Raw genomic sequence first — 25,270 nt, 5'->3', positions numbered from 1 at the left:
ATTAGAGCAGGGTGCTCCAAGCCCCTGTGTTCAACCTGGCCTTGAACACTGCCAGGGATGGGGCAGCCACAGCTTCTCTGGGCACCCTGTGCCAGCGCCTCAGCACCCTCACAGGGAAGAGCTTCTGCCTAATGCCTGATCTAAATAACCTCTCTCAGGTTAAAGCCATGTATTTATATTTAAAATAGCAAATTAAAACTTCCCCCTCTCCCCCTGAACTCGTATGCAAGTGAGCATATGATTACATCTTCTTTTAATCTATAGCTTCCTTATCTTTTGCCTGTACTTCAAGAGGTTGTGCAGCAGCTGCTGTCTGGGTTTAGGACAGATTCCTGATGTTGGTACCCTTCAAGCTTTGTAGCAGTACAGCATGTGGCAGTTAACGCACTTCTCAGGTGGTATTATTTGCGACTGAAGTCTAGGTACATCATGATTCTAGCTTCACACCCTTAACTTCCCAATGCAAATGTTATAGTGTAGCTGTAATAAACTAATTAGCATTCAGATGATCTGATAGACCTTTGAGAAGCCCAGGATACTGGGAGGAGGTGGAGTACTGAGGACATGGTAGGAGTCAGAGCTATTTGAGGTTCTACCTTTGGGAATACTTAAGTGAGACAAACTGATTTCATGGCAGTGATGATTTCTTGACATATAGGCTTACAGAACTGTAATGGAGATCTTCACAAACAGAATGAATGCTGGGCAGTGTTAGACTGTCAAGTCCCCTGTGTAAGCTGTCTCAGGCAATGGAGAAACAGTCAAGGTTCTGAAGATGCTATACTGGTTTTGAATGTGTATTTCAGTTGCTGTAAGGACTTATAAAAATGAACACTGATAGTTGCAATGTGATTGCAGTTGTAATTAGGTACTTAATTTCATTATAGTTGTTTCAGGATCGCATGTCTGGATAGATGGAAATCCCCATACAGGCAAGACATTTTTTGAGAGCAAGCAGAACATTTTGGACAACAGACAGGGCACATACATGTTTGTATAATTTCCTTGGTTTCTTGGGTTGTACAAAATGAAGTAAGTGGAAAACTAAAATGATCATTTTATTACAATATAAAGATAGCAAGCAGTGTGAGCTCTTGAGCCTAGGAGCCGTTTACTTAAACTGCCTCATTGCTGTGCAAAATCCTCAGTGTTAGTGTGCAAATTCATCTATTAGCCTAAGAAAGGCACATAATGCTTTTGATGGCTTAAAATTTTAATTGCAGATAGCCTTCTGTCTGTAAAGTATGTTACACTTAAGGGCAGCTCATACTACTGAATTGGTGCAGGAGGGCATCTTGTTTCTAACAGTATCTTTATATACTCATTAACCTTAGCTGCTCAGTTGGGTTTGTTGCCTCTGGCAGTAACTAACAGCAGAGTTTCACAGGAAAAGGGAAAGACCTATCACGTACTTAACAAACTGAGCAGCCTTATCCCCTGCAGAAGAATTCCTGTTTGCTTCCCAAGGTGGTATGGGAAACTCTGAAACACGGAAAATCTTCTTAGGCATGCTTTTACTTTTAATTCCTTACTTTGCAAGAAGTACATGCACCTGTAGAGCCAGAGAGATGTTAGTTTCTAACTACATAACAAGTGTCAAGAGTTAGGTGCTCCTAACACAGCAGATAGCATATAGCTCCTTTTTTAAACAGAGAGGCAAGCAGTGGGATTATGGATGTTGTTGTTTTACCTTTGGTCTTGCTGGATGTTCTGGGAATCTTTCCTTACTCTGTGGTTGCTATGTATGAATATTTTGCATTTGAGTGTACTGCACTAGTACTTTTAGGGGTTTATTAGTTTGCCACCTCTATAAGAGCAGCTTTTAGCGATTGACAATGTTTTCTTAGCTATTTAAGTATCTACCATTTGTGTGGAAGCTGTATTTCTGTTACTAGATTTGCCTTAGGTTCTGCTAAATGTTTTTTACTAATGTAAGAAAACTGCAGAAGAGGTTGATAGAAGAAAACCCACTGAATGGGTTCTCAAGAGGAACCCTTGAAGTTTTAGTACTGGTTTATTTTGACAGACAAGTTGGTGCTTTCATTAAACCAGCAGTTTGTTTGCTTCAAAATAGCCACCCTCGGTTGGGTGCTGCATGTGACCTCCTTTTCTAGAAACCAGTATATTTTTCTTTGTGGATGGCTGACTCATACCTGCAAATAGAAGGGTGATTGTTGGTTACTTAGAATAGGAAGTTTATACAACTACAGTAGAAGAAAAAGCTTATTCATGTGCAATAAGGGCGCAGGAATTAGGAAAGGAGTTGAATGTAAGAGGTCCAGAGATCACTAGGGATTATTGGAAAAGTAATTATAAAGACCATACTGCAGCGAATTCCAGATGATGCCAGGAACTGCTTGCCTTCTCTTGACCTTGCTGAAATGCTACCAAAAGGTGCAGGGACTGCTGTTGTGTAATTGCAGGCTGAGAGCATGTGTTAACCAGCAAAAACAGAGTGTCTGTGCTTGCCAACCTGCTCTTTTTTGACTCATTTTCTGCATAGCTCTGGGTAAGTGTAGAATCATTAGTTTTCTAACCAGATTAAAACGCTGCAGAGCTCTGTGCTAAGCACTGCTGAATATTTTGTGGGCAGTTAGCCTTTTCTAGAAAATGGAGATTATTCCACAATTTTCTGAGAGAAAGAATGGTAAGAGCATCATGCTGTGATTTGTCTTTACATTTTTACTATTTAAGAACACAGGTAAATCTGACAACCTCAAAATACTTAGTCAACACACACATGTATGCATGTTAATAGTGTCGGAGTTTACTGTTCATGTGCATGAATGGTGGGGTTTGAATTCCATATTGCTGTTCAGGCAATAGGCAGCCTGTAAGCATGACTTGTTTTTCAGGATGAAGGTCAAGATTAGGAATATTGGTTAAAATACATGCTATAGAATACTTTCATGAGAGTATCTTTGTGGACATCTTACCAGCTAGACTCTGGGGACCAGACACTTTAGCATCCTACTGTGTAATTCTAGTTATAAACCTGCAAAAACTTACAGGCTTAAAAAATTATGTTGTAGTTGCCTTGAATTCACTGGCACTGTTGGGTTTCTCTTGAGAATGTCATTTGGTTTTAAGCTTGTGCTAAGGAATTCTCCTAATTTTTTTTGTACTTGAAACTCATTTAAGGCGATACTATGTTTGTTGTGAAGTAGAGATTCAATTTTAGCAAGTATTTCAGACTGTAAGAGTCTCATGGTCATTTTATTATTTACGTTTTTCATACTTTGTCCCTGTGCACTTTTCATTGTGAATTTTCTTGTTCGGTGCCTTTCAGCTGTAGTTTCTTTCCAGCAATGAAATGGAAATGGTTGGGAATGGAAATGAAAAATAAGAGAACTAATCTTTATTTGGAAGAAAGAAAAAGAATCATTAAAATGACAAAACAAGTGTGGGTCATGTTTAAGCTTATTTCAGAGGTGTAACTGATGGAGGGGTCTTGTTGGCTCTTCTGTGAACGGGAATCCCCCCACTGACATAGCCTGAAATAAAGAAATTGGAAGAGTCAAGTATCATACTGTGATTGGAAGGATTCTAATCTCAGGAGGGGAACAGACAGTTCTGGTGAGGCTGCTTTCTCTGTTAGCCACCAAGGCACTTGGAATTTGGGCCACAGCCATAGTGCAATGTTCTGTGAGATAAACTGTCCATGGATAGCTTGTTGGTCACTACCATTTGCTGGGAAAATTGCTGCCTGGACAAAGCTGAAGAAGAAATGGCAAGTACCCCAAAATGAAGCCATCCTTCTATCTTAAGCAAAAGATCCCTATGCATTGCTAAAGACAGCATTTGTTGTGCTTTGGGCTGTTTTCACAGATACATATGAAAAAAAAGCACGGTTGATTTTTATAAGGTTGTATAAGCTGCTGGTCTAGTGAAGACTGACAAGCTTGGAAGTGATTAAATTTGTGCTTTCTTTAGAAACTGGAATGGGCCTTGCATTTTCTGACTTGAAGTCTGGTGTGAGCATTGGAATGGACAGCTTCATAGTTCGGATATGCTGAATCTGATAGAAAATCCTGTATTCTACCACACACTTTGTTAATGGCTTCCCAATGGAAGACAAAGAAAAGAAGTGCACCTGAGTCACTGGAATTTGACAATAATATGATCCATTATGTGGCCCTGAAAAAGCCATTTTAGAGGATTATAGTGTCATTTTAGGCTATGTGTCATATTTATGTGCACGTTGTGAAATTCTCCTTGGCTGGGGTAACTTTTCGATGAACAAATAAAATATCACCCTAGATTATACATTTTTAAATTTTCTCTCTTTCACATACTTAAGTTATGTTCATTATTATCGTGAAAGGTGGGGATACACAGGTAAATACTTGTCACTGTTGTGGAGGATTGATTTCAGTGGCAGCACAAGTTGGGATCTTACTGACTGGAGTAGTTTTTGTTATGGCAGTGACTCTCATTAGTAGCAGCATGAGAAGATCTGATAACCCATCATATTTTAAGGGGTATTTGTGTATTGTGGTTTACTCTGATTTGGGTCAGCTACTAAAATATACTTGTTCTTTTCTGATTTTGTGTCACGCAATCATAACATCCTTAATGTCACCAGTTATATGTAACTCAGCTGGGCTCAGTGCAGCTACATGAATTTATAGAAGGTAATGACGTGACTCAGTAAAAGAATGGATGTGGGCAGCTTTGAACTTGTTCAAATCTAAATTTCATTTAAATTACCCTAGATTCACCCTCACAGGAGCAGCAAACACTTTTATCCTGTGCTGGCATTCAGTTTATTTCTGCTTTTTGCAGCAGTTCTTATCTCCAGGGTGAGTGTGCCCCATCAAATACACATAGCAGTCTTGTCCTCCAGTTTACTCATTTTAACAGCTCAGGGATCAGACTCACTGCTCAGCACTCCATTGTGCTGCTGATAATTCATCAGATATGGCTCTAGTTACTGACTTTAAACAAAACTTAACTGTAGTCATCTGTAATGTTGTCTGTTATTGACATGTAGGAATATTGCCAGCAGAAAAAGAGCTTGCAGGAAATCTCTAAGAAAAATTACAATGATTTTTCCATGATAAAACGTTTTCCATATAGCTTAAGTGTGGCCTCTTCATTTGAAGGTATCTGCCCATTTATATGTAGCCATATGATGTACATACATGTTGTTGAGAGCTTTTAAGCCAGCAGACACTCATGTCTAAGGTAACTGGCATTAATAAAAGGACACGTGCTTGGGTAAGACTATGTGACCAGAGCAGAGCACACAGACTAAGAAGCACTCATCAGAGGGACTGCACACAGTTCTTCCATGAAGTAGGAACATAATGTAACTGGTCTCCTTTAAACCTTATTCTTTAACTCATCTCTTTCATTATTAAAAACTATAAAGTTCCAAAACAGTAAAACTTCATAGTCTCTGGTCAGTGCTGTGCTTTCTCTTGCTCCTGTTATTTATGAATTATCAGAACAGGAAGCAAACGTGACAATAGGTGTCTTATCTTTTACTGAATAGAAACAAAACAAAAGGCATTTTCTGTCATGTCAGGAGGAAAGCTGAACTAACAGGAGATGTATTTGCAGAGTTCTGCAGAAGAACTGAGTATTCTTCATGCAAAAATCAAATATGGTTGTTTCTTTTTAAAACCAGAATTACATTTTAAGCATTATAGAATCATAGAATAGTTAGGGTTGGAAAGGACCTTAAGATCATCCAGTTCCAACCCCCCTGCCATGGGCAGGGACACCTCACACTAAACCATATCACCCAAGGCTTCATCCAACCTGGCCTTGAACAATGCCAGGGATGGAAAATTCACAACCTCCCTGGGCAACCCATTCCAGTGCCTCACCACCCTAACAGTAAAGAATTTCTTCCTTATATCCAATCTAAACCTCCTCTGTTTAAGTTTCAACCCGTTACCCCTTGTCCTATCACTACAGTCCCTAATGAATAGTCCCTCCCCAGCATCCCTGTAGGCCCCCTTCAGATACTGGAAGGTTGCTATGAGGTCTCCATGCAGCCTTCTCTTATCCAGGCTGAACAGCTCCAACTTTCTCAGACTGTCTTCGTATGGGAGGTGCTCCAGTCCCCTGATCATCCTCGTGGCCTCCTCTGGACTTGTTCTAACAGTTCCATGTCCTTTTTATGTTGAGGGCACCAGAACTGCACACAATACTCCAAGTGAGGTCTGACGAGAGCAGAGTAGAGGGGCAGGATCACCTCCTTTGACCTGCTGGTCACGCTCCTTTTGATGCAGCCCAGGATACAGTTGGCTTTCTGGGCTGTGAGCACACACTGAAACCAGCTCATGTTCATTTTTTCATTGACCAACACCCCCAAGTCTTTCTCTGCAGGGCTGCTCTGAATTTTGTTTTTGCCCAACCTGTAGCTGTGCCTGGGACTGCTAAGACCCAGGTGTAGGACCTTGCACTTGGCATGGTTAAACTTCATGAGGTTGGCATCAGCCCACCTCACAAGTGTGTCAAGGTCCCTCTGGATGGCATTCCTTCCCTCTAGCATATCAACAGAACCACACAGCTTGGTGTCATCGGCAAACTTGCTGAGGGCACACTCAATCCCACTGTCCATGTCAGCAACAAAGATGTTAAACAAGACCGGTTCCAACACCAATTTCTGAGGGACACCACTTGTTACTGGTCTCCAGCTGGACTTGAGCCGTTGACCACAGCTCTTTGAGTGCGACCATCCAGCCAGTTCTTTATCCACCGAGTGGTCCACCTATCAAATATAAGTCAATTATACTCTTAAATAAACAGACCTTACTAATGCTGCTTGGTAATAATGATGTTAACTGACTTATTTCCAAGACTTTTTAAACTAGTTCAAAGTAGAAGGTATGGTCTTGCTGTAGAGATATCATAGGCAATTATGAAAAACGTTAATCACATCAATTAAAAAATGCTTTCATAGCTCAATCAGGCATCTGTGTCTCTTGCTTTAACAAACTTTTTTCACTGACATGCTCTATTTTCTTTAGAATTTTGAAATACATTGGTGCAGTTTTTCTATGGGTTTTGAGGTGCTTTGAATTTGATTTGGTACTTCAAGAGTTACAGTAGTTACGGAAGGTGGGAGAGCCTCAGAACAAGTGTAACTTCTCAGTGATTTTCTTCACCTTCTCTCAAGAAACATGATATGGAAATGTATTCTCCCGGCACAATGTGCACATTTAGTAAATGCCCAATAAGAGCACAGTCACCTGCTTCTAGTCTGTATTCAGTTGGTGAAGGTAGTTAAGGACAGTCTGCTTCAGGGGTGTAGGTAAAATGCATATGACTTTGAAGTGAATGTTTGCAGAAGCCTGTAACTGTAGGAACACTGGAATGCTGTAGCAGTTGGAAGTGTGACTGCTACTGACACTGTGCCACATCAGATGAACAGGTCAATAGACTTTCTTCTCTGTTTCAAGTTTTACCCTCTGTGTGATTTCTAGAAGATTTTTGATCTGCAATTAAAATTGATTTATCATTGAGAGTAGCATCCACTAATCTGTGGCAATGGAATATATCTAGCAAAATGGGGACTATAGGAGAACACTTAAATGTCTAGCAATGATTTCTTTCTGAGTTCATCACAGATACTAGCGTTTTGCTTCTGGGTTCAAGGCAAAAAAACCTTTCTCCATACAATGAAGATACATTAATAGAATTGTTGATCTTGAAAAAAAGAACATTGAGTTTGGTTTCTTTTTTGATTTAAGAACCTGTAATGTATGAGCTTCTTAGTGTCTGTGCAATAGTAAATCAGAGTGCTGTGAAATGTGCTCCCTATAGCTGCTATAATTGTAGACCTTAAAATTACATCAAACTTTCAAGGTAGCAAGTGTTTTTTTACCCAATACATCTGATTTCTTGTATCTCTTATAGTAAAGGAGTAAATTAAACTGAAAACATTATAAGAGTCTTTATGTACTCAATATGTACTCAAATATTTGAATACTCATATTATGAATATGTATATTCAGTACTAGGTGTTCAAGGTACAGGTTAGACATACGCTTTGAAGAATCTTCTCTATAAAAAGTTTTCCAACTGCCATTATGTCGCAGTAGTGATACAAAAGTATTGAAACTTTTCTCTAGATGCACTGAATGCTGTTAAATAGTATAGTCCTAGTCTTCAGAGTTGTAAATCCTCTGTAAGTGAATGGATAGAGTTGGTAACTATAAAAAATAACTTGACATTGATTTAGACATTGCTGTTAATTTTGTCTTAAGTAAGGAAATTGGGCATAGGGAAAGAGAAACAAGGACTGGGATCAGTGAGAGAAGTGCTTTGTACAGTGCTTTGGTATGCTGCAGATGGAGAGCAGGATTTGGCTAAACATTGCACAGGATCCCTACTGGATTCAGTCTGTTAACCCAGGAATGATGACTGAAGTTGGGGATGCATGTGTGTTCTGTAGGAAGACTGTTACACGTTGGATGGATATAGCTGGAGGCCAGGGGAAGGGAATAGAAATGTTGTATGTATGATATACAGGGGTGAGCATTGCAAAGATGTCAAATCCTATGGAGAGAGAGCAACTCTGTCTAGTGGGAGGTGTTTCTGCCCATAGCAGGGGGTTGGAACTGGACGAGCTTTAAGTCCCTTCCAATTCAGACTATCCAGTGATTCTATGATCGAAAAATTGAATTCACAGATACGTATGTGGGGGACGACTGGTTTTATTATCTCAGATATATTCTGGATCACTTGTGAAAAGACTATGCAATAAGTCACTCCAAGCACAGTGACTAACTTAAACTGCTTGCTGCCACATTGCTACTGAGATGACTGACATTTTAGCTGAATTATATAAGGGTTCTTTGTAAATGCATCTGCAAGGGTCCAAACAGCATTGCTCCCCACCCATTCATGCCATTCATAGTTTTGTTAGGTTTGTGGTGTTTTCCTGTAACAGCAATTGTTTCTACTCCCTGCTACTCCCTGTCGTTGACCCACTATCACTTGCTGTGCCCTCAACAGGGAAGCTCCACAGGCAATTGTTGATAATCTGGCTAGCATATATGCTGGCTAGCCACCAGGTAAGAAAGTCAGACCTCTAGGTTTGGACATGGCGTGTGGGGTTTGTCATGCATTGCAAAGGTCTTTTTTAAGAATTTACTTTAAAAAACCTCTGCTTTTGTAGCAGGTCTGCAGGTTTCAAAATTATTAATAAGGGGTTGACAGCAAGACAGAGCAAACCCTTGTTTTTTGTCAAAAACAGGTAAAAATTAAAAGCCATGTAAGAAATCAGACTGGTTTTAATAATAGTGACAATATGAATTTCTAGAAATACTTTCTATCCATCTCTGTATGTGGGGAAACAGAATTTGTTAATGCTTTCCTAATTCTGAGCAGCATGATCTAGTTGAAGATGTCCCTGCTTATTGCAGAGATTTGGACTGGATGAGCTTAGAAGGTCCCTTCCATCCCAAAATGTTCAATGATGTTAATGAGTATCAGAGAGCACATGTATCTGAGGTAGTGCTTCCTGTATGCTGTGATGATACAGAGGAATGATCTTCTGGTACTTTACTGATGTTCTAGAAATACACAGTTCTGAAAAACAGTGCTCCTTTTAGCTTTGGAACCAGTGTGTAGACTGCTTTTTGTCAAGTTTGTCTTTGACTGTAATATTATCCTTTTTCTTTAGGGTGGAGCTTTAATGTTTTGATGTCAGAATGAAGAGCAGGATACCTCTCATTCTTCTAGCCTGTGGCTCCTTTAACCCCATCACAAACATGCATATGCGTTTATTTGAGCTGTCTAGAGATCACCTGCACCAAACAGGTCAGTAGGATCACATAACCATGGTGGTTTACAGTGAGAAGGAAGAAGGATTATTAACACTTTCTATAGATAAGCTGTCATTGTGCACCTGGCTGAATTCTAGTATGCTTTAGTGATCATTCAGTATAAAGGTTTCATGGGCTATTCAATATAGAAAGTCTAGCATTACCTCTTCCTTTGGCTCGGTACATAAACAAGTATCATAATGAATGTTCATGCAAATAAAGTGGAAGTTTTATCAGCACTTTTAGGATCATATTCATGGAACGGGCAGAGCCTAGTGAAAGAGTACACCTAACAGCTTTGAAGCCGAGAAGAAACCTTTGTGTTCAGATTTTATGCTTTTCTAATACATTGTGTTTTAATATGAAGAAGCATTAGCAGTTTTGACAGCTGGATGAAACTGGAGAAAAGATGAATCCTTAATTACTCATTATCCATCTTCACTAAGAGGTACATGTTACCTCCCCTAACAAAAGCATTTCCTCATAAAGAAGATCAGAAAAGCTAGATGTAGGCAGGCTAGAAGGTTTTGGCAACACAGGAGAAAGGTGGGTAAAATCATGAACCTCAGCAAGAATTAGAAGAGCTGCTGAGAAGCATTGCACTGGAAGCTTGATCAGCTGCTTAGTTGCTGAGGCTTTAGGGTTTTTTTTCCATCTGGCAATAAAATATACACATATGTTTCTGGAAGGAACTGGAAGGCAATTCTAGTTTGTTGGAACCTGATAGAAGTTCCTAGGGAGGTTGTTCAGTAGGAACCTGAACAGAAGGTAACAGTAAAAGGAATTTGGCTGTCAAACTGGGGATGTGGGGGGAGAATTTGGAACCCACTGATACTGTTGTGTGACAAAAGCAGTAGCTACATGTTTGCCATATACTGTGAGAATACTTAAAATGATCAATTCTTGTTTTATGTTTTCCCACCCAGGAAATTGATGGGTCAGTCTCTCATGTTTTTAGTGTTGTTTCCACTTCTATGATTACCTAGGGAAGGACAGGAGAAATTGGAGCTTGTTTGCTGGGAAGAAGCAGTAGCTGCAGACCGGGAGCTGATAGTGGGGCTGGAGGACCATGGTTATACATGTCTAAAGCTTGTTTAAAGTGAGGTGGTGGTCTGCTGTATTTGCATCGCTTCCCTTCTTAGTGGAAACAGTGCACTTCCGAGCTAACATGCACACTGAATGCCTGAAAAACTAACTAGTGTGAGTGAAGAATTAACTAGCATGAGAGCCGATGTTCCTTAGGCTGGCAGAATGTGACTTCTGGTGCTCCTTCAGTGTTTCTGCTTAGTCACAGAAATTATGAGTTGACTTGGGAGTCAGGTTTTACTGTTGTGAATGACGTGACTATCACTAACGGGCATCCTGACTGACATATCCAGTAATTCTGCCTGTCAGCTTTTTGCACATCACTTCAGTTTTAAATACTATCTAATCTTATTTTTCTTACATCCCTACTTTAAGTAGGGAGTTTTATTGAGTTTCTAATACTTTAAGCAGTACTTGAATTTCATTGCCACATGTCAAGTAAGTCACTCTTTTTCTGTTAATATCAGTCAATAAATCTTGTCATGCTTCCTTTTAAATACAAGAGACATAGCTACGTGTGACTGAATAATGGTTCTTTGTTTGGATTTTGTCTCTGCTCATGTCAATTTGACTCTTTTCACGTTCTCGCATAGCTAGAGTTGTCTCAGATTCAAATCCTGGTTTTAAAAATGTTTCTTGGAATTTCCACTGTGGCAAATGCCTTTCCAGTCTGTTCATACCTAGTGCCAGATGCTTTTATTTCTCTTTGTATTTATCATTTGACTGTAAATTCCAAAGGAATAGTACTAGACTAAATCTATGTAAGATGTTTAAAATCTTGTTTCCTGAGTACTGCCATGGGACGGTATGTGCTTCACCCATAGTTTCCAGATAAGCCCAAGGCACAGAGGGCAAGGGAGGGAGGTATGAAAGATAAGATGGTTCTATCTGTGATGAGACAGACACAAGGGGGAGGTGAAGGACAATGAGTTACTATCTTATGAAAACTTGGGGAAAATGTGACAGTCAGTGGGTTGTGTCAGATGCAGCACTGGGCTGCAGAGATGAGAAGTCCAAGGAGAAATTAGTCACTAACCAGCCTTGGGAATCTGTAAGTTTATGGTGTTCAAGGGGTGTACCTGAATAAAAGACTGATATTTTCAGGAAAGGGGTAGGAACAGATTGGAACAGGAGCAAGTCAGTATAAATAGAGGCTTCACTTTGTTTTTCCTACAACAGTTCTGATAACTGGAATTGAAAACACGAAAAGCTCACTTCGATCCTACTGTTTTGATAGTGTGTATAGCAGTATAGATACATGACTGGAACAGGATCAGATCAGCATTAGTTACTCACTGCATATACAGTAAATATTGACAGACATTGGTTAAAATTAACTGAACTTAAAAGATGAAAAGGGAACATCTTTGATTTATTTTTTTTTCCAGGACAAGATTTACAGCAGCACTTGCTTAAATAGAGCAGTACTTGATTAAGGATATGAGGCTTTAGCCTTGAAAGATGCGTTTAGAGGGATATGTGTATGACTGAGCGTTCGGAAAGAATTAAAGCTACAGAGTGCACTTTGCAGAGGTGCAAATCAAAGCAGCAAAAGCATAAATCTTAAGACAATCTCAAGAAGTACCATATCCCTAAAGAAAATGCTTCTGTTACATAAAACTTTTGTTTCCTGAACTCTGTTACCAGTGCATACAGTTTAGGTCCTAAGAGTTTTCTGAATTTAAGGAATGCTTTTTAAGTGGAAGAGATATGGACATCTTTCTGTTTTGTTGTCCTACTCTAAACCCAACAAAATAAGGGGTGGGCATCCCCTGCTTGCAGTGGTGTTTGTGTTATGCTCTGCATTTAACCTGGAATCCTAGTCATCTGATTTTGTATCCTCTCTGAAGAGAATCATTGCATCACAGTCATATTACATGGCAAAAACTAGCTTGGATGAGAGCATTTCACAATAAGGTGTCCTCTGAGTAGAGCTGCAGTACTCTTATTCTTCCCATTGTTACTCTGAAAACTGTGGTTTTATCCTTCCATTCTGGAGGAGATAACTCATTTTTATAGCTGTCAGGATGCTGCCTTTCCTTCTTTTTGTCCAAATCCAGTGACCTCTGTAGAAGTGAAGCTGTTTTTTAAGGTCTTGGTGCAAAATGCTTATTATAGATGCGATGTGTGGAGATGATTCAGCATTTGTTAGAGGACTGTTCATGCTCAGTTACTCAGCTGTTGGAGGAGTTCCTGAAGTTGCGATGTATTTGAGTGGCTGTCTTACTACAGAGGTAAATCTGCATCTTCAGGCCCCATAGTTCACTCAGCCAGGTGGATATGATTGATGTTTGTCCAGATACTCATGTGGCATCTGTCACTACAGTTTTTGCACACCTCATCTAATTGAGCGAATGCATCTTTCAAACACTCTTGAAGTGGTGAAGGCAAAGTTATCCATCCTACGCAAGAGCTATCCTAGAAGATTGTCCATTGCTGCTCTGAGATATTGGTTGTTTATGTTGACTTTCAACGCAATGATTGCTGAATTTTTTACCTCTTTGGTTTCCCTTCTGTTGAATTCCCTTCACAGAAGGTGCTTGAACATGAAGTAAAAAAGGTTTGTCTGTTGTCTTTTCCTTTTTCATGGTTGGCAATCTCAAGAAGATGGTGTCCTCTTGATAGTTAATCTAAACAAAGATGTTAGATATCCCTCCTCCACCCCAGCTTATTATAGCCTATAAATAAAATAAACGTTTTGGTTTAAATGGAACAATGACCAGCCTTTGTATTTGTTTTCCTACCATTAGTAGGCTGAGTTCTGGGAGGATAACTTGATTTTTTTGTGGTTTCAAGGGAAGCTGTTACTATTACTTCAATACAGGATTTTATCATGTGTTTTTAATGTATGTACATAGATGCAGATGAAAGAAATTAAATAATCCAGTTAACCCTGTTCATAAAAGCAAGTGTGTAATTTCTTGTTTCAGTAAAAAAATGAAATCTTATGTTAACATAAACTCTTATTGCATCTTATACGGTCAAACAGGAGTTTGATCCATTTTGCAAGGATTCACATGGAAAAGACAAGGGGTAATTGGTGCAAGTTAATCCTGGGGAGATTCCGATTGGATGGAAGAGGAAAATTTTTCCCAGTGAGAGCAATCAGCCAGTGGAATAATCTCTCCAGGGAAGAAGTGGTGGATTCTCAGCACTGGATGCCATTAAGATTCAGCTAGACAGGTGCTGGGGCATCTAGCGTAGGTCATCCTTTGTTTAGAATGATTGGACCAGGTGATCCTCGAGATCACTTCCCACATGATATTCTATGATTGTATAATAAATATTTTCCTTCTGATAGAAAGTTGTACATCAGTTTATGTTTTGAAATAAGTACCACTTTGTTCAGGAAGGAGGACTGACTCCTCTGCAATCCAAGTGATTTTTGTTATTTATGTATTTTGTGTTCTGCAGTTGTTCTCATTATTGCACAAATACATGCAAGTTAGTTTCTTGTCCAGTGCTGGAAAGGAAGTTAGGGCAGTCTTCAGGAAAAAAAAACAGGAATTTTTTGGCACATGCTTGCACAATTTGTGTACACCAGTGAGAAACCTTAGATAGGTGGGTTAAAAACACATCTTCATCAAGGTGTGTGGGGTTTGCAGGAGGCTTTTTGGTGTTTTATTCTCAGTGGGGATTTTTTTTGGTGTGTTTTTGGGTTGGTAGGGTTTTGGTGTTTGGCCTTTAGGGTGGTTTGGGGTTTTTTTTTTGGTGGGTTTTTTTTGTGTGTGTGTGGTTTTGTTTTTGTGTTTGGTTGGGGGAAGAAGGGGTGTTTGGGGGTTTTTGGTTTGGTGGTGTATGTTTTTTTGGGTTTGGGTGTGGTTTTGGGCACAGCAGTTAGCTTTTTGATTGGTTTGCCTTTTTTCCCTATATGGTTTTTAAACAAATGTTGGTATCTGTAGGAAGGGAGAATTCACATATCTGAGTTAATCACATTTGAATAGGTGAACTTTTAAATTACTGCAGAGGACAAGTTATTTTGAGACAGTAATAAGATATTTTCCTATGTTTTAAGTGCTAAAGATTGTATTTTTAGGTGGAAGGCTCATGTGCATATCATGTTTGTGTAGTGCTTGGTTACTTGGTCATGAATCTTCTCAACCACTTATTTTCTTTTGGTACCATAAGTGTTAGCAGCCTTGATTTTTCTCTTCCAGTTGGCTTCATTTCTGCTTTGGAACAAGTTGATACGGCATGAGAAGCTCTTACCTCATCCAACTGATGTAGTTCTAGGCCAGACTAGAGATTGAAATCTTTACAATTAACAAGGATGTGGCAGAGTTGCAATTATTCTTGGCTAGCATGATCTCACGCCGTTTTCATTTTTACATTTACAATATTAATGTAAGTATAAGGGAACAATTTCTGTCTGTAGAAACTAAGAAGAAAGGAACTTAAATGTGGAAAATAAATTTTTTTGTATAAGGAAAAATGTTTAATAAGAGTAACATTTAATTAATTCAAACTATATTCTATTTCTCTTTAAATGAGGTTATAGTATTGTATGTTATCAATGTACCAGGGAATAATTGTTGTTCATAAGTCAAGTGAAATTATTTCCAATTTCAGGTCAACAGATGGACTTAATTATATGCACATCTTTGCATGGGTCTGGAAAATTTTATCAGGCTCGATTGCCCATTTTGCCTATAATGAGAATGTTTTAAAACAGAGGGTAGCTTGCACTCAACATTTCAACAGGACACAGGCCTGTGAATCTCACTGACTCTCAATGCTATGTTTTTAAGCCCAACTCACTTAAATTCTTCTGAAAATGTTACTCTATTACATCAAAATAAATGTGATGTCACTAATTTTTCATTATGCAATATTAAATTTTTGTGTGCCAGTATCAGAAATTAAGAGTTCAGGGGTATAATTTGCATTACAAAGCAATAGAAGGAACTTGCTGTATTTAAGAAATTATTTAATCTGAAAAAAGGAAGAGGATTTCACTCCCCTTCAGTATTATACATATACTTATTTAAATAGTATATGTTACATTATAATAATTTGTTTCATTTCTGTTTATGTGAAACACCCTTCCTCTCCTCTCTGTTTCTTGAGGGATGTGGCTCATATCAGTGCTTTATTTCCCTGTGGATTTATTTAAATGAGAGTGACATTCTGTTTGCTGATTTGAGGCCAGAACTGCAAAGTCTAACAAAAAGAGCTTGTTGTGTTAATGATTACATTGTGTTACAAGAGTAGAATAATATGGGCATATTTTCAAATTTAATTAACGTGATCAGCCACGTAGAAAGGGTCTTTAATGGCTGCTAAGCTGATGTTTGGACCATAGTGCTGTAAGTCTCATTTTAGACTCCATTAGCCTCATCTTTGTTCTTCTGATTTGTCTGAATCACATTAATCACAGCTGCAGCAATATGCCATAATTCTTGCTTTAACACAATGAAAAGACACAGTGATTTTGATAAATAGCAAGCATCAGATCCTGAAGAACAAAGTGGTGGTCATTTAAGTCATCAATTGCTCTGGCTGTAGAAAAACTGAACTTACTGGAATATAAAACTTAATTAGATCCAGCAATTTTGATAGTTTGCATCATAAATTATAAGCATATCTACTTGCTTGAAAATTGTATGTTCATCCAGCTTTCCTTTTGAGTCATCTAATAGGATAAATGTATTGATAGTAATTATGAGCAGTTCAGAGAGGGACAAGAAGGTTGCTTTCTTAATGTAAATTGCTGTTTCTGCATGGAAAATAATGCCTAGATAAGTTTTTATAGCCTCTTACTAATTTGAAGTTAACCATGCTTTGAGGAGGTTGGACTAGATGTGCTGTCAAGGTCATCTCCACCCTAAATTTTAAAGAGCTGTGAATATGACTTATTTTTCTTTTATTCTTTGTGTCCTTTCTTCAAAAGGAGGGTATCAGGTGATTGAAGGCATAATATCTCCTGTTAATGATGGCTACGGAAAGAAAGGCTTGGTTTCAGCAAGGCACCGGGTAGCAATGGCTAAACTAGCCCTGGAGACATCTGACTGGATTCGAGTTGATCCATGGGAGAGTGAGCAGGATACATGGATAGAGACAGTAAAAGTATTAAGGTAATTACATTGGTTTTCCCTTTCTTTATGAAGTTACTGATTGCCAAAAATCTGTCAGGCTGCCAGGTTAATGCACAGATCTTGCTTCTAATAGCAGAACCCAAGCAAAGCAGAGCATGTCTGTTTATGGCATCATCTGCTATGAGAGTATTATATGCAGTGAAAATTCACATCACTTTGCTTCAAAAAGGCTGTCATCAGCATTTCCTATCTGGAGTCTCTGCTTTCCTAGTGCAAAGCCAAAAGGCTTCATCCAGACCTATGCAAGACTCTACAGGACTTGTGCCATTTCAGTAGTTAGATGCAAGTGGGAAGTCTCTGCCAAGAAAAGATCTTGCAGAATTATAGTCATTGAAAGAATTCTGCAGATAAGGTTTTGGCTCTTATTTCTCTTGTTTTTAAATCTCTAAGCAGGTAATACAAAGATCTTAATCAGACAGTAAGAGATTTTACAACCTATTCTTCAGGAGCATACTTGTTCCAGATAAGCTGTGTTAGCATTATTATGCCCGCAGGTTTATCTATTCACACATCCTTGAGAAGTTTTCATACTAAGTCTAATGGAAAGTTAAACCCAAGAATGTAACTGCTGCTATTTTCTTCAAAATCACTGAATTTGATGTGGCTTTGTGCAAAAGGAAAAAAAAAAAAAAACCAAAACAAACACGATTTGTCCAAAACCTGTTAACTTGATGCAAGGACCTTGAAACATGCCTTTTGCCTGTATGGTTGGTCTTGATAGTAAACGCATTATGGGGCAAGGTATGAGAGCACAAACTTCTTGTGCTAGCCACTTTTTGGAAATGTAGATGCTACAGAAGTCAGCAGATACTGTTAAAGTGAAAGACTTCAAGAAGGCAAGAACTATCAAAGATCCTTCATTTCTATCTGCATTTCTTAGGTTACTTACTAACTGGAAACAGTTGCTTGGATAGATTTAAGACTGTAAAATGTGCCTTCCAGTAACAGCCCAGAAAGTTCTTATGACTTCCAGTGAAGGCAATTCAAAGCCAGGCCTTTAACTTTATAAAAGCATATGTAAGAATATTCTATATACTTAAAAAACAACTAGTGGAGCCTTTTACTTCTGCTGTTATTTGCCTCACTGTGAATGTAGACATCCAGCTGATTCTTTTGCCCCTTCCCTCCAGCCAGCTGAATAGGATCTGGGCGGGAGGAAGACTAGGCAATGCTAGTTGCTACCCTTCTTTTCTCTTATCACAATTGTGTATTACAGGGTGAGAAATCACCGAAAGGTCTGTCCTTCAGCATTGGTTGGCTATGGGGTTTTGTCCCTAAATTTCAGTTTTCTAAAACTATATTCTGAAGAAACAGCCACAAATCTTACAGAAAAGGTGATCCTGCTTAAAAAGCATTTGATTTTGCACAGCTTCAAATGAAGCAAATACTACTTGCAAGATCAAGTTTGTACGGTTTAAATCCACATCAGCATCCTTTAGGATAAGAGGTACAGTAAATAAAACTTGTATATCAATTTCTGCTCACAAAAGTTAGTATCAATGTGGTATGAACACCCAAACTTCGTGTCTGCCTAGGAACTGAACCTCTAGTTTTATAAATAAGTTAAATGGATGCTTGTTATGGAGAGATGAGCTATATTAATCTCATGCTGAATTCCCTCCCTGGAATGGGAAAGCAGCCTCCTGATGAAAGAGCACATGTAGGTATTCTGGTTTTATATCATATTTTAACCATCACATGTGAGTATTAAAATAAGAGGTGGCTTTAGGGGTAGACCCTGTTTAGACTAAGTCTAAACAGGCAGTGGTTTATTGTAGACTTGAGCTTCTTCACAAGTGTTGAATGTTAATCTATAGATTATTCCCTGGTCAAAGAAAGAAATAACAATTGCCACCTTCACTACAAACTCCCTCAGGTAGGAAACATTAGGATCAATAGACAGATTTTGCTATTGCAAAGCAAAGGCAAAAACCATTATTGTACCTAATGTCATTTCTGATCAGTATTTGGAATTGTACACTCCACTGCACTAGAACATTGTGTCCTGAGACACGAGTGGCCTTTTCCTGCAGTGCTTCTTTTACCTTAGTGTGATGAAAATATCACATTTAATCAAACTTGGTGAATTTTGTAGAGGCTCCCAAAGAGCTGTGGCATTTTAAACAGGAAAGCTCATACCCCACTTGTGGTGGTGCTATTAGATGCCTGTTACATTACATGAATATGGAAATTTTTGACACTGTCCCAAGGCTTTTTTAGAGAGGAAGAGGGAACACGATAGTACTATTTCCCTCTTACCTGTTGTTTGTGAATATTCTTCCTAGGCAAGAAAACAGTATTGTCAGTAACCAAAGAACCACATTCATTCCTCTTGTAATGTAGATCTGATTGTGGTTCAAACAGACTGTGCATTAATTTAGAATTGGCAAAGATATCTCATACCCAACTATGGTTGAATTGTCCTTGTGATTTAATTACACAGTTACTCAAGGCTTCACACACGGTTCAGAAAATGTTTGATAAACTTGCAGATTGGTTTGTCCTTCTTGGTATATCTTGAACAAAACCCTCACTGCCCCAACACTTGAAGTGCTGCCTGCTGAATATACCTTCTGACAGTTAAGATTTTGCAGGCCTTGTAACATTAGTGCTGCAGTGAGCCCTTTGCCAAGAGTTGTTATTTTTGAATCGTGGACCAAGAATGTCAGTCCGTGATGCAAAGTTAAGTGTGCTTGGCTATACATAGCATCAGCCTGTTTACAACAAGGCAGGATTCAAAATAGAAATATAGGAAAGCACAGGCCAAGCTACTGCTACCTACTTTCTACTCCCATATGTCCCTCGCCTCGTGTCTATTCAGTTTCTTTAGCAGCTGCCTGAGCATCAAATATTGTTGGAGATTGTTCTGCAGCCTGTCTAGGTGTAGGTTCTTCACACTTGGGCAGCTTATTCCTGTGGCTTAAAGTATTTGCATGATTTGAAGACTGTACATTTAAATCACTGAACTATAAATTAATTTCTTACGCCAGATATTCACAGGGTTATCTATGGCTTTGTACACATACTGGATTTGAACTGCACCTTGTAACTCATGATCTTTGCTTAGATACAGTTATATAAGACCTAATGGTCACTTTGGCTGTACATTTAACAGACAGAGATGGCACCTGGCTTGAGTTTATGTGTGCTTGTTCTGTTTAACCATGAACATGATTCCTGAAATTATTTTGGCTTATGTCAGTATGAGCTATGCCTAAGTGTGGTTCAGGATGGTGCAAGTCGCAGAGTATTCTAGTCAGGCAAGCCCGTGCTGATTTGAAAGAAAGGGATTTAGGTGTTTGGATCTTGCTCTCATGATCAAAGAGGGGGCCAGTACTGAAAAGTCATAGTACCAGTATTGCAGTGGGCCACCATTGATCAGGAGCAGCAAAAGAATAAAGTAATAGAAACCTGGAAAAAATGACAAAAGGATCCTTGCCTGCTTTCATAGATCTCAACTTGGTAAAATTAGAAGCACAACAGATGTCAAAAATCTGAACAGAATTGCCTGTTTTGAATTTCTCAGAATTGTGATTCTTTTAATTAGAGGCCAGGTTGGACAGGGCTTGGGGCAACCTGGTCTAGTGGAAGGTGTTCCTGCCTGTGGCAGGGGTTGGAACTAGATGAGCTTTAAGGTTTCTTCCAACCCAAACCAGTCTGGGATTCTATGGAAGGGAAAACCACAAGGTGAAAACTTGGGCGACACATTTTGTGGAGAAGAGGATGAGAGAAAACAAGAATGTCTCCTCCTGAAAACTGAGCACACATAATGGAAACATCGCCATAAGGGGTTGTATTTAATCCAGAAATTAAATCTAGTAGATGAAGTCTGATTTAATCCTATTTTAAGAAAAAAACTCGACAGTGTTTCAAATTCAATGTTATAGTAAAATTGCCATAATGGAAGAATTTCAGAAAGGCATTTGAAAACCCAAATGCCATTACAGAGATTGGTTGTGAATTCCGTGAAACGTGAACTGCATGGCTACTGATCTTATGGTAGAAGGAATATGCTAAATTCTTACCAAACTGTATTCAAAGTGCATAAAGGCAGACTGTGTTCTTGAATCTGAAAGTGCCAGGTAATCACTTTGTGCATGTCTGAGAGGATTACCTCACACAGAAGCCTTTATTTTAAATGCAGGCACCATTACAACGAATCACTCAGATTGCTCCAGTCTAAGAAGGAATTCATGAAAAACAAACGGCCCATAGAACGTGCTACAGAAGATTCCCTTTCTTACCAGCACTCAGGTTGGTTCATAAATGTAAACATGACTCTTGGTTTAGTATTAAAAATCACACAGCTGTGCCATACTAGACTAATTGACAAAGGACTTGAATATAGTAGCTGTTAAGTTTCAAGGGTTTGGAGCTGCTTGCCAAAACCAAGCCATGCCAAATGCCAACATACCTTGCAGTTATTCCCACATAGATGGGAGATTTGCTTTCAAATTGTATCAATTCTTGGTTTTATAAGCATCTCTTTGGCTGCGTCAGCAATGAGTGATGTGGCCCTGCTGGTTTTGCAAAGCATCGGATGTATAAGGAATATCAGAAAGTATAGGGATTACTTAGAATTGTAATTTAGTGTAAAACAATGGATGAAGTAGGTGAATATCACACGAGTGTTGCTGATGCACTGATGTTCACTGCATTTCTGGACAGAATAGCTTTTGTTGACATTAGAAGTATGGCAGGTTCTGGAAACACTGTCAGGTTTTGGTTTTCTGTTTTAGCCTTATGACTTGGTAGGATGCTGCTAGATTTTTGATACATTACACTCTGTAGTATTGCAGCACTCCTTGAACATGAATAATACATTTAATTTGTTCGTGGTTATAAAAAAGTTTCCAAATGATGAGTTGTATCTTTATAGATGGTAGAGGAAAAAAATCTTCAAGGCATTTGGCCTGCAGTAGAATCTTGTGTCTGATGGGGTTAAAGATTGTGAGCAAGTCAGATTCTTCCACATTGCCACAGTAAGGAAAACTAGTGTGAATGTAGTAAAAACTGTTTTAATTTTGGCTATTATATCCTGTAGTTTTTTTTCATGCTCCACGTGGAGACCTTATAGCAACCTTCCAGTATCTGAAGGGGGCCTATAGGGATGCTGGGGAGGGACTATTCATTAGGGACTGTAGTGATAGGACAAGGGGTAACGGGTTGAAACTTAAACAGCAGAGGTTTAGATTGGATATAAGGAAGAAATTCTTTACTGTTAGGGTGGTGAGGTACTGGAATGGGTTGCCCAGGGAGGTAGTGAATTTTCCATCCTTGGCAGTGTTCAAAGCCAGGTTGGATGAAGCCTTGGGTGATATGGTTTAGTGTGAGGTGTCCCTGCCCATGGCAGGGGGGTTGGAACTGGATGATCTTGAGGTCCTTTCCAACCCTAACTATTCTATGATTTTATGTAAAAATGGTCAAGAAAACAAATACTAAACCAAGTCTTTATTTCCCATTAAAGATTCTCGATTTAGAATTTATCAGTCATCATCACAGGACACATCTACAGTCAAAAGCAAAAAGCATATCAAAACTTAAAATTTGAGTGAGGAGGGCAGGCAAAAGATAGGTTTCTCTGTCTAGCACATAGTAGTTGGATTTTAGATATTATTATTATTGGTGGTGGTGGTTTTTTAATTTTAAACTCTTGTCTGGCAGCTGTCTGCAAAGAACCATCTATTAGTTTGAACAGAGAAAAGCTGGCATCTTGTTTTTACTTCTGTCCTCACTGCTTTTACCAACTGGGCAATGGTACAGATTTGGCTATATTAAACACATATGTGGCCCACCAAGAGGAGCAGAATGGTTTCTTCCCACTTCCTTTGTTCACTAATATGACATGGAGAATGATCAAGAACTGCTGAGAACTCCAGAGCAGAACAAAGTTTCTCCCCTTTTTCTCCTTTCTTCTCCTCCTTTTTCACAGTGAGAACAGCCAGACATTGGAATAATCTCCCGAGGGAAGTGGTTAATTCCCCAGCACTGAGCACTTTTAAGACTCAGCTGGACAGGCTGCTGGGACATCTTGTCTGGATTATGCTTTGCCAAGAAAGGTTCCTTCCAACCTTGTATGTTATGATTCAAAAACAGATGTTGGTTAGCGCAAACTTTCGAAGGCAGGCAACTGCTCCTTAATTCCTCCTCCAAAAAAAAAATCCCTGCCAACAATGAAATCTGTTGAATTGGGGTTTTCTGTGAAGTTTGTATAAAGGCTAACTCACTTTACTGAAGCCTTCATTAAGATCAGCTTGATGGCTGAATTTAGCATTGGCAAACTTCAGTAATATACTGTCTATGAAATATCTGCCCACTAAACTGTAAGACTTCTGTGCTGTAAGATACTGAACCTCATGATTTTGTTCCACATGAAGTAATCAGGTCACTTTAATGTATATTACAAATAAAAAGGTTCTTTTAGGACAGGTATAGACAAATTCTTGCAGTTGTTATACATTTAGAATAGCTTATTAGTGCTGGTCACTCAGGGTGAAGATGAGAATAACAATACTACAAAATCCTTTCTCTGTTTTTCAGTATCCAAGGATTTGCCATCCCTCCTAGAATTTTGGGTTTTATATCATTATCTATAGTGGAAACTGCAGTCACCATTTACCAAATTGCCCCTGAAAGGCCAAAGACTTATTTTTCTCATTGGCGTGTGATATGTGGGGATATATGGAGATGTACCTATAAAATTGACAGCCTTTTTGTAAAGCCTATAATCTGCTAATTTAACTTCTAGTACTGTAGAACTGTAATGCATGTACATGCAGGGGAAACCCACCAACACTATAAAAGCTCTGGCGTCAGATTAGCTCTAATACAGTGTGGGACAGAGTACTGTTTTATTGTGGAGGTTGCTGTTATTTGAAAAGCAAGCTGTGACATAAACCCCAGGTAAGACTCTGGAAAGCAGGGGACTGAAAACAAACCTTAACATGGAACTGAGGACAGGGAACTGGAAAGGAAGAGTAGAATCTCTGAATGGAAAGACACGATCAGAATTTGCATGGGGAAATAGATGGGCAAAGGACAGCTTGGAAGGGATGTAGAGAAAAGATAAACTTTATCACTAGATTGCTTCCATTGTGGTCCGAATCCCAGGATTCTTGGTGTCTCTTCAGTCATCAGCTCTCAGAATTATCTGATGCAGTCTTCCAGAGTTTCATACTCTTATAGCACTGATCCACACAGAGATCACAGACAGATTGTGTGGGCTGTGATGTTGTGGCCATGTTCAACCAAGTTTAGCCTTCATGCTAAAATAATTCTCTTTATTTGCTTCTTTCTCTTTTTGGCTTGTTTGAGTGGAGGAATAATTTTCCTTTAACATTCTATAGATAACATTTGATATGCTGTGAGTTATGATAAAGTCAGTGATGAAGTAATTGTGACCAGATACATAAAATCCAATCTGAATTTTTCTTGCAACCTTTTTGAAAAAAACTGGAGTAAAGGTAAATGATTAAAGAAAAAAGAGTGATGAATTGAAAACAGTTCTAAGTATAACCTTCATAGAAAACCAAGCAAGTATAGAAATCTCTCCTTTATTTTTGTCTTTCCAGTTCTACCAGAATTAAAGCTGCTGTGTGGGGCTGATTTTCTACAGACATTTAAGACACCCAATCTCTGGAAGGAAGAACACATCACTGAAGTAGTAGAAAAGTTTGGTTTAGTCTGTGTTAGTCGTGCTGGCTCTGATCCTGCTCAGCATATCAAAGAATCAGAACTTTTATCTAAATTTCAGCACAATATCTTTCTGGTGAAAGAATGGATTCAGAACGAAATTAGTGCAACACAGATACGCTATGCCTTGCGCAGAGGGTTAAGTGTAAAGTATCTTATTCCTGATTCTGTTATAGCCTACATTGCACACCATAATATCTACACAGAAGAGAGTGAGCGGAAGAACGAAGGTGACTTGCTTCAGCCACTGAAGCTGCATAGCACACCAGTAAACCCACTCAATGACTGATGTCTGTAGTGTGTCAAGTGGACAGACTTAGAGTTTTTTCCTGTAAAGTTCTTGAGGAAACTTGATTCTTGTTAATGAGGAGAAAATAAGTCAGTCCAAAATCTCTTGAATTTGTGTGGTGTTTTAAATTCTTGGGTTGGTTTGTGGTAGTGTGTAGGAAATTGGGATGCTCAGCTGCATAGCTTAAAATACATAAAAACCAGCTTCCTTGTGAAAATGAAAGAAGTAAGATCTGAACAATAAATATGAATCTCCAGCAATATGTAAGGGCCAAATTTAGCATTTTCCTGAATTGTACTTCTGTAATCCTACAGACAGCTTTA

General features: G+C 38.8%; 1 protein-coding gene across 2 annotated transcripts; it reads left to right on the top strand.

Annotated features, from left to right (window-relative positions):
* The first annotated feature begins 9,671 nt into the window (after positions 1-9,671).
* Positions 9,672-25,075, top strand: NMNAT3 (nicotinamide nucleotide adenylyltransferase 3). Of its 2 annotated transcripts, XM_031053358.2 has the most exons (4): positions 9,672-9,780; positions 16,762-16,945; positions 21,111-21,143; positions 24,491-25,075. In XM_031053358.2, exons 1-4 carry the CDS (start codon positions 9,672-9,674, stop codon positions 24,945-24,947), a joined length of 783 nt encoding a protein of 260 aa, XP_030909218.2. In that variant the 3' UTR covers positions 24,948-25,075. The 2 variants fall into 2 exon arrangements, with proteins under 2 accessions (XP_030909218.2, XP_030909219.2); XM_031053359.2 differs by lacking the exons at positions 16,762-16,945; positions 21,111-21,143 and having other exon boundaries at positions 24,538-25,075.
* The last annotated feature ends 195 nt before the right edge of the window (positions 25,076-25,270 follow it).

The sequence above is a fragment of the Melopsittacus undulatus genome, chromosome 6, assembly GCF_012275295.1.
Source record: "Melopsittacus undulatus isolate bMelUnd1 chromosome 6, bMelUnd1.mat.Z, whole genome shotgun sequence".
NCBI classification, from domain to species: domain Eukaryota; kingdom Metazoa; phylum Chordata; class Aves; order Psittaciformes; family Psittaculidae; genus Melopsittacus; species Melopsittacus undulatus.
This window is presented reverse-complemented; position numbering and strand designations above follow the sequence as displayed.

What these genes read in the sequence shown, in the direction of transcription:
- NMNAT3 (XM_031053358.2), top strand. Translation starts at nt 9,672, where the DNA reads ATGAAGAGCAGGATACCTCTCATTCTTCTAGCCTGTGGCTCCTTTAAC. An exon ending in GAGACAGTAAAAGTATTAAG is followed by an intron (nt 16,946 to 21,110) that starts GTAATTACATTG and finishes TTTTAAATGCAG; the next exon opens with GCACCATTACAACGAATCAC. An exon ending in GAATCACTCAGATTGCTCCA is followed by an intron (nt 21,144 to 24,490) that starts GTCTAAGAAGGA and finishes TAACCTTCATAG; the next exon opens with AAAACCAAGCAAGTATAGAA.